General features: G+C 42.0%; 1 protein-coding gene across 1 annotated transcript in view; it reads left to right on the top strand.

The window, feature by feature from the left end:
* Positions 1-7: 7 nt before the first annotated feature.
* ADAMTS20 (ADAM metallopeptidase with thrombospondin type 1 motif, 20) overlaps positions 8-9,615 on the top strand; it is a 221,432-nt gene continuing 211,824 nt past the window's right edge. The window contains exons 1-2 of the mRNA XM_010860747.1: positions 8-98; positions 676-1,037. Of these exons, the coding sequence (XP_010859049.1) occupies positions 8-98; positions 676-1,037 (453 nt within the window). The remainder of the gene's footprint in view (positions 99-675; positions 1,038-9,615) is intronic.

Consider the following 9,615-nt stretch of genomic DNA (forward strand, 5'->3'; position numbering starts at 1 on the left):
TGGAACCATGCGGGTGGTCAAGTGGCTGACGGGGCTGCTCTACCAGCTCTCGCTCTTCATCACCAGGTCTTGGGAAGTTCACTTCCACCCCAGGCAGGGTAAGGTCACCGCGGGGCGACTTCAGGAGCGAGGTGGGGCGCGGGCCAGAGGGGGTGGGAGGACGGAGGCGGGGGAGCGACTCTGTCCTTTCGGGGACCGTAGCCCTGCCGGGGCTCTCGGGACTCCGGGATCCGTCAGCCCGAAGCATCCCCGGAGGTTGCGGCTATGCTGGGTTTCTAGGAATCGCGCGCGCAGGGACCACGTCTCCCTTCGGGGACCACGCGGCGGGGGCGCGAGGGGCAGGATGGCGAGGGCGCCAGCGGGCACGAGTTGGCGGCCACAGGGAGGAGAAGAGGGACTCGGGAAGGAGGTGGCTGCTGAGGACCCTGAATGTCAGAGTCCCTGCTTGGGGAGGGTGGAGAGAATCGGGGGTGTGGGAAAGCAGGCAGGCACACTCACAGAGCGCACGTGTGTGTATGCGCGCGCTCTGGCCAGCGTGTGTCCATTTGTCGCGCCCGGCCGGGAATATGGGGACCTGGGGCCTCGGCCCTTTGGAAAGGAAGTCTGGTTGATGGAGTTCGAGGCTGGGAAGTTGGAAACGGGTGGGGCTCAATGGCCGTATCGCTGTGATTGCAGAAGCCTTAGTGAGGACACTGGCCTCCTACGAAGTGGTGACCCCCGCGCGGGTCAATGAGTTCGGCGAAGTATTCCCACAGAGCCACCACTTCAGCCGGAGGAAGCGCAGCTCGGACACTCTGGAGCCCACACCGTTCAGAACCCACTACCGAATCCGCGCCTACGGGCAGCTGTTCCAGCTGAACCTGAGCGCCGACGCGGCCTTCCTGGCTGCGGGATACACCGAGGTGCACTTAGGCACTTCTGCGCACCCGGCGGAGGAGCGCAGCGCGGCGCCCCCAGACCTACGCCACTGCTTCTACCGCGGCCAGGTCAATGCTCGCGAGGATCACACAGCCGTCTTCAGCCTCTGTGGAGGCTTGGTAAGCTCCCTTCGGTCCCTTAGCGTTTTCTTGGGATCCAGTTCAGTAAGCCGGGTATTGGCTTTTCCTGAGTGCGCGGTTGGGGGACCCAAGCGATCAGAGTGCGCCACCAGAGGGGTTAACACCTAGACGAATCCAAGCCAGAGGCCACTCCTTCCTGCAGGGGGAGAGGGGTGTAGAGGATCAGCCTGTCCCTCCCTGCTGGGCAAAACTGACCCTCTTTTGCAAAGCTGTGAGAAAAAGTGTCAGATGCTGAGCTAGTTGGGGAGGCAGGCAGGGCTCTTTGCCCTTTCGTGAAGTGCGGTTTCCAGCAGGAGGGCAGGCTCTTTCACTTACACATCCATGCTAGACTCTGTTGAGGCCAACACCTCTGAATTTACTTAAATATGTTCTTCGAATGAAGAGTGATGGAAGAAAAATAGAATGAATATAGGGTTTGAAAAGAGTTTTTTTTTTTGGCTAGTGTGGGGATAATCGTTAATCTGTGAATTACAGGATAGGGAAAAGGTTGAATGTGTCTGTTTAAAATGTTCACTTAAAAATGTAGAGCATCTACAAAGATCTGGTGCCAGCAAATGAGAAATGATTATCAGAGTGACAAGAGTAAAAGATGTGGATTTTGTAAAAATCTCATTGTAGAGAGAGGAAATAAAGGATTCTGTGTTTCATTTGTTTTTCTCCTTCTAAAACAGAGGTTCTAAACCTTCTTTTTTTTTTCCCCATCAACTTTTTCAGCATTCTAGGGGAAACTCAGGACCTCCTGTCAGCATAATTTTACCGTGCAAAATAGCATACATGTTCTTTAATTGGCTTTCTTTTAAATACTAACAATAATCAAAATGTTATAAGTATATAATTTGTGATGTCATAATACTTCCTTCTTTATTAATGCATGAAATAATATCTGTTGGGGAGAAGACTACTTATATACTTTTGTGGTGGTAATGAGAATAAATAATCCAGATGGTTTCATATTGCATTATGTTAGTGTTGAAGTAGCTATTTTGGGGCTTCCCTGGTGGCTCAGTGGTAAAGATTCCACCTCCAATACAAGAGACACAGGAGATGAGGGTTCGATCCTTGGGTTGGAAAGATTCCCTGGAGAAGGGCATGGCAACCCACTCCAGTATTCTTGCCTGGAGAATCCATGGACAGAGGAGCCTGGAGGACTATAGTCCATGGGGTTACAAAGGGTCAGACACGTCTGAAGCAACTGAGCACGAATGCACAACTATTCTTTTGTTGCTAACAAAGTCACAATGACTGTAGTTTTACCTGCAATCATAATTGAAGGGAATGTTAGGTATCAGAGGTTAGGGAAAATAAAGATGTAACATGTTTCTATCCAAGTTCACAGAACCTGTAGTTATGAATGCTTAATGTTAAAACATACATGAACTTACTTCATGTAAGTTAGTGTTCAAGAAGAGGACACTAATAATTTGGCTACAGGATTCTCTCCAAGTATTCTGGCTTTCGTTGGTCAAAATTTAGAAGAGTTTCAGAACATCAACATTATTTACTTTTTGATGAAGTAGAAAATTGATAACAGTTCCCTCTAGGCAAAATATAATACTTCCTTCCAGGGTAACTGATGTAAGATGTCTTTCTGGGTGTGAGTATTGGTCATTACTAAGTAGATTTGGAATGTCTCTTTGTTCTTTTCCCTGCTATTATCTTAGTATATATATATCAAGATATTACGTATATATATCAATATATTTATATATATATAAAATTATTATTTTGATTTATACATACAAGGAATGCCTTGGACAATTTTCTTTCCTGCTATAGATAAATATAAAAGTTCAACATCAGAATGGCAGAAACATGCTAATATTTACACAGTCATCTACACATAAAAGGAAAGAAAAATATTCTCTTTTCTAGAAACTTTCAAAATGTTTAGTTTGTCTGGACAATTCTAGATTTACTACCACAAATTTGCCACGGTCAATATGTTTTCTTGATTTAGTATTTAAGGCATGGAAAAAAGTCCAGATGGGAAATGTTGTTAGGAATGATGTTTCTGCTCATGTTGATTCATAATGTTGGTGTAGTTCAAATTATTTTTCAGCATCTCCTTTTTGAAAATGTTTTTAAGTCTTAACATAAGTTCATCCTTTCCTATCGCTTCATCAATTTGGACATAGTTGTCTATTTATCCTGCGTTATTAATTTGATTTATGTATGTACTTTGCTTTTGATAGACTTATTGATATTATCAGAGTTTAATTTGATTTAACATTTAAAAACATATTTTTCATACCTACGTAACTCAGCTTTATCTCACTTTCTTTGTATGTGTAAGTTTGTGTTGAAGACATCAGTCATGGCAGAGATAGAAAATTTCCAGTAACACAGCAAATAACTAGAGGTACCAGGATCTAAAATTCTTTTAGAAGTGTGATGAGGACCAATTATAAGTCTGAATCACTAATGAGATTAGTGACATTTCTTTGATTTTTTTCACTTATGATATTAGTACTAGAGCAGATATTAGCTATTATTTTGGGCTTCCCTTGTGGCTCAGCTGGTATGGAATCCACCTGCAATGTGAGAGACTGAGGTTCAGTCCTTGGGTTGGGAAGATCCCCTGGAGAATGGAAAGGCTACCCACTCCAATATTCTGGCCTGGAGAATTCCACACACTGTATAGCCCATGGCGTAACAAAGAGTCAGACACGACGCCTGAGCAGCTTTCACTTTATGATTGTTTTATTTCTACTTCGACTCTCTCCTTAGCACTCTTTAGAATAATAGTTCCATCAGGTGGCAGAATTTCTGGTAGGCTTTAGAGTCCGTTTGTTGTAACACCAGATTTCTTTTTTTAATCTCAGATTAGTCTTTAGATCCAGATAAAGTTGCATTACCCACAACCTGAACCAGCTGAGTTTTTGCAGATCCACCTTGATGCAATGCCCAGGTTGTCACTAATGCTCACCTACAGCCCTGCTCCTGCTTGTTTCTCAGATCATCTTTGTGACTTTGTATATGTGCTGCTGTAATGATCCAGCTTTGATCTCTGTCAGTCTATTAATAGCTAAATTTGAGATTTACTGAAGGATATTTAGAGCAAGTCTTACTGAGGTTCTCTTTTTCTGGTTGCTCCTTGCTTTTAGTTTTGCTTTTAATCATGAGTAGATGTTGTACTTAGTTAAATGGTTTTCCCAAATATCTTGAATGAGTGTGAGACTTCCTAATTTTTCTTTTTTCCGTTAATGTTCATTATCTTGAACATTGCTGGATTCAGGCAAATGTTGACCATTGATGAAAATGACCTCATACAGGGCCATAAAGTGTTCTGAGGCCTTTGTATTGCTTGAGAGGAGGGTGGGGAAATCATATTGTCCTCCAGTTCCTCTGGCCTCCAGTGTCTTTTGTACCTTGGTCTCTCTGCATTTTTCTGGCACCAGCAGCTGTATTCTGAGCCTGATGGCTTTTCTTTGTTCAGTTGGATTTCACTGACTCATTCCCTCCTGGGTTCTCTCTAGTGCTGTGTGTCCCTCTGAGTTCTGGCTGCAACATCTGTTTGATTTCTTGTCTGCCCGATGCATTGTGCAGCCCTCGACACAGGGTCACTTAACTCCTGTGCAGTGCTGTCCCCATGTAAGGTGGTTTGGTGATGCCATTGGTAATCTTCCAGACCCCACTAAGGTTCTGAGACCCTCCAGGGCATGGGGACTTGATTCTTCCCCTTGCCAGACTCTGCCCTGCCTCTTAGTTCAGTGTGTGTGTGTGAGAGGGCCTTGCAGAGAGAAATCCCTTCCCTGAATCCTGCGTAGCACGCTGAAGCACTTATCTTGGCAGTCCCCCTAGACCATCTAACTCGCCTTCTGCTTCCAGACCTTAACCCCCAGTGAAAGAGTCAGTGCGCACACCTCCTTCCACCTGTTTCCTTTGCACCCATCCTTCTTTTCTTCCTGGAATCCACTAAGTTCTCCTTTCATGTCTCATTCACTTGACTTGTTCCCCTTCCATCTTCTCACTTGAAGTAGCATCTGTCCTTCCTTGCTCTGGTGGCTGCTGAGGAACTTGACTTTCAGAGGAAGGGAATAAAAAACAAATTACTATTTTCCAAACATCTCTGAGCATACAGCCTTTAAAAAAATTGACACCGCAACATATTTATTGATTCCTTTTAGTTGCTAGTGTTGCAACTCAGATATATGAACTAAAGCTTTCTTTTAATTTCTATTCAGCTATATTTTCCCTACTTCTGGAAGTCTTAGGTTTTACATGTTTTTCTCTTTCACTAAACCACTGAACCATAACTTGTATTGTTTAGTTTTCTTAAGTGTTTTAAGACACTTTAAGTGTCTTAAGAACCAGAAGGGGCTATGAGTCTGCCAGAAATTTTCTTTGTTTCATGTGGGTATAACTTTTGCTTTTCTAACCTTCCCTTCCCTGTAATTTTTCTTTCTAAGTATTTATCACATGCTCAAACATTTCTGATTATTTTTATGTTTCTAAAATCTATAGTAGATATGAAAATACAGCCAAATCATAAAGTTACCTATAAGCAATATAATGGCTAATCAAACTCTGTTTTTAGTTCATTGATAAAGTCACAGACTATATAGTTATCAGGCCTTAATACCCCTAGATTCAACTACAGACTTTTTTTTATGGTCATATTATCTATCTTCTCATAATGTTGATAGACAGTTGCCAAAGTAGAGGTCAGTATTCCATAAGATATAATATTGGGGGCATATCCTTGTCAGGATGGCATGTGTAAATTGTACAGAGACATTCCCGACAACCCCTGTCTCTCAGCTCTCTTACATTACCTGGTGGGTTCCCTTCTTCCAAAGGCCCTCAGGGACTAATCCGACTGCCTAGACAATTAACTTCACTGTTTCTTGGTGGGATTTGAAGCAATGCAGTCTTTTTGGTTGAAAGAAACAGTTTCCAGATGTCATAAAACCAGACGTTGCATCTGGCTTTTACAGTATTCTCACGGAGTAGCTTGCAGTGTCTGTGTGCACTTTTTTGAAGTTTCTCATGTGAACCATTCTGCAGCATGTCAGACACTAATGCCCTCTGATGACTGATTATTGAGGTGCTCTAGTAACTCCTTGTTCAGACAGGAAATAACTGCATGGAAACCATCAATAGTGTCTTTACTGTTTTTTTGTCTTCTTGTAAAACTTTTATTTTCTAAACTTTCTATTTGCTCAGAAGTCCTATAGCCTTCGATCATTACACGTGCTAGTCTGTATTTTTTGTTGGTAAAATTCACAAGGACCCCTTTTATTTATTCCCATACTCAGTTAAATAAACAACACTAGGGAGACTTTCTTATGCCTCCGCCTTTAACACTGTAGTGTTAGCCTAGGTCCTCAGATGGCAAGGTGGGGTTAACTGTGCAAAGAGTTTATTTAGGGGAAGTGTCTGTGTTAGAGAAAAGGAGAGAGCAGTGGAGTCTGAAACCGGTGCAGAGAGGATGACAGTGTTGGGTAGAAGTACCCCAGGCTGCAGGGCAGTCTAAGCAAGGTTCCGCAAAACTCCCCCTCAAAACTGTTTGTCCTTCAGAGGAATCCCTTGCCTCCTGAGAGAAAGTTTCCTCTTCATAGCCAGGCCACACTTGGTTACTGACTGAGTGGTGCATGGGAGATACTGCTGGGGCACGAGCACGATGGATTTCAAAGCCTACTGTGGGAGTCCTTAGCTAATTATGCTCAGCCTTCTCAGGGCCACCACACAGTGACGTCAGGCACACACACACACACGCATACACATATCCATTCAATGAAATAGTCTGTTAAATGCTGTTAACGGAGGAGTACAAGAAGTGCTGGGTGAACTTTGAGAAGGCTGCAAGTAAGAGTGTTATGACACCTAGGCTGTAGGAGGCTTCTCAGCTGGACTTTGAGGGATGATTAACCACTTGGGGATGTGAAAATTCAAGGGCTTCTTGTGGGTCTCAGGTGCTGAAGCGTAGAGTGGCTTGTGGAGTAAGGGAGAAAATTAAGGTTAAGTTCAGATTAAGGCTTGAAATGTATTATGAGAGAGTGAGGGCTTAAACTGTAGGTGGTATATGAGTCCGATGTGTTAGGAGTGGTCTCCCCTTATGCACGTTGTGCAGGGGCAGAGGAGGCGCTGAGAAGACCACCGTTGTGGAAGGACGACCCCTGTACGGGTAGGGGAGGGGAGCTGCTGGAAGTGACGTGGTTCCAGTGGCAAGAGGAGTGGGTCCCTGTGGGCAGTGCACATGGAGAACAGTGTTTCTCAATTGGGGCAGTTTTGTCCCCTAGAGAACACTGGCAGTGTCCGGGGAAACTTTTGGTGTCACAGCTGTGCAGGGGCCAGGGCAAGCTAGTGGCATCCAGTGCGTAGAGGCCAGATATGTTGCCAAACATCCCACGATGCCCAGAACAATGAAGCATACCAAAATGTCAATGGTGCTGAAGTTACGCAGCCTTGTAGGGGACCTATTAGAATTTTGGACCAGAAGAGCAGTCAAAATATGGTTCTAATGACTCATGACTTAAATGACTGAGTGATCCTGTAGCCATTAACCAAGAAAGTCAATACCAGGAGGAGGTGGCAAGAAAGAGATACTTATTCTAGAAATATTTGTTTGATTTTACCACAGATATATTTTAATCTTCAGAAGGATTTGAGTTCATATTTACTCTTCTCTTTGTCTAGAATGTCCTTTTCCTAAAACTCCTACTCATCTTACTAGAGCCATCCTGAGCCTTCCTTTCTTTCTTTCTGATCTTCTCTAGGAAGAACTGACCAGGCCTACCTTCATTCCACCACCAGACTTCATATACATCATATATGGAGTTGTGGTCATTTGTCCACGTTACTGTCATTTATAGATTTTAAGTAAGAGAATGATAGTCCTGTTTACTTTAGTACCCAGTATAGCATATAGAAATGTTCAGTACTTGAATGAGTGATCTAAAGCAACTTTTATGTATATGTTCCAGGTAATTAGGTTAACTCTTTTCTGGAATTCAGTGCAAGAAAATTATTTTATCAATTTTAGTTGAAATACTTGGACATATTTAAATTTTTTTTCATATAGATTGAATATTTTTCAGATGTCCAAGTTAGTTGTGTTCCATTTATTACTTCATTTGTATGGCTTAGAGAAGGAAATGGCAAACCACTCCAGTATCTTTGCCTGGAAAATCCCATGGACAGAGGAGCCTGATGGGTTGCAGTCCACGGGGTCACAAAGAGTCAGGCTTGACTGAAAGACTAACACTTATATGGGCTTACACTGAACCTTTGTTACTTGTGGCTGTATTTCTGTTTATCTTGTAACTGCTGTTTCCCATAAAATAATGTTAATTAAGCTGTCCGTTTCATACTAATATTTAGAGGAAGAAATAAATCATTCTTTTCAACTGATCCTTATCAGTTCTTATGTACCAGCCACTGTTATATATGACATACAGTCCTGTCCTTATTACAACAGCAGTAAATCTATTAATTAAAAATATTCATGAGTTACATAAATGCTTTATTACCATAGTAACAGAATTGGAAAGGCATACCTAACCTCTTGACTCCCTCAGTCCAAAGGTGACACACACCACTTCTATCTACATTTTGTTGATGAAAACTTGTTGCCTGGCTCTGCCTAGATGCCAGGGGTTAGAAAATGAGGGACGGTGCTATGCCCATGAGGAAGAAAGGACAGTACATTCTGGTGATCACCAACACTTTTCACTGTAGGCTCTTTTTCTGTTCACCAAGTATACCTTTGCTTTTCTCTTCTTACACTTCAAACATATTTATATTGTATATAAGGAGACAAGCCTTCAGGGGCACTGTTTCTGCTCATGTGCAGGATCTCTGGATAATGCACAGTCTTCGCCATAAAGTTCAGATGTGGCTCCTTGTGGTTTAGCTATTACTGAATTAAAAGGTAAATTATCTGCACCACCCCCAACCCAATATACAGCATGGCTGTAATTCAAATTTTAACTTCCTACAGAATGTTGGGGTAGTTCTGAGGGTCTGTAGATTATTCTACAATGAAAGTGTCCAGGGCTTCTTTAGTCTAGGCTTATTTATCTTGGAAAATGTAATCTCGAAAACCCAGTTGACTTCTGATGGGAAGTCAAGTTTTGGTAATTGTTTCAAATTAGTTTCCTGTGACAGTTACCAAAGCTGAAAGGCATTTACATTAAATCCGTGAATTCCAAGACTCTTCTATGAAGAGAAGCAAAATATTGAATTCTCATCTTTGGTAAACCAAATTCCAACTGTATTAAAGTATTGACAGAATAAACTTCCTGTATATTATAATCATTAGAGAAAAATGTAAAGGGAGACATAACGAGTGATAAAGATGCTATTTGCTTAATAATTGAAGAGTACCATATGTCAGAATAATTGTAAATAATTGAAAATTTAAAGTGAAACTAGGAAAATATATGCTGTAAATATGACAGATGGTCTGGCAGGTTTATGATATGTGTCCTTCTAGCTATTTTATATACATAATACTTACATATAAATCTTTGTTAAGGAATACTGCTTTTTTTTTTTTTTTTTTAGTCTTTTTTTTTTTTTTTTTAATTTTTTTTTTTTTTTAAATTTTAAATAT

Source organism: Bison bison, unplaced genomic scaffold (assembly GCF_000754665.1).
Source record: "Bison bison bison isolate TAMUID 2011002044 unplaced genomic scaffold, Bison_UMD1.0 scf7180017864470, whole genome shotgun sequence".
In the NCBI taxonomy this organism is placed as follows: domain Eukaryota; kingdom Metazoa; phylum Chordata; class Mammalia; order Artiodactyla; family Bovidae; genus Bison; species Bison bison.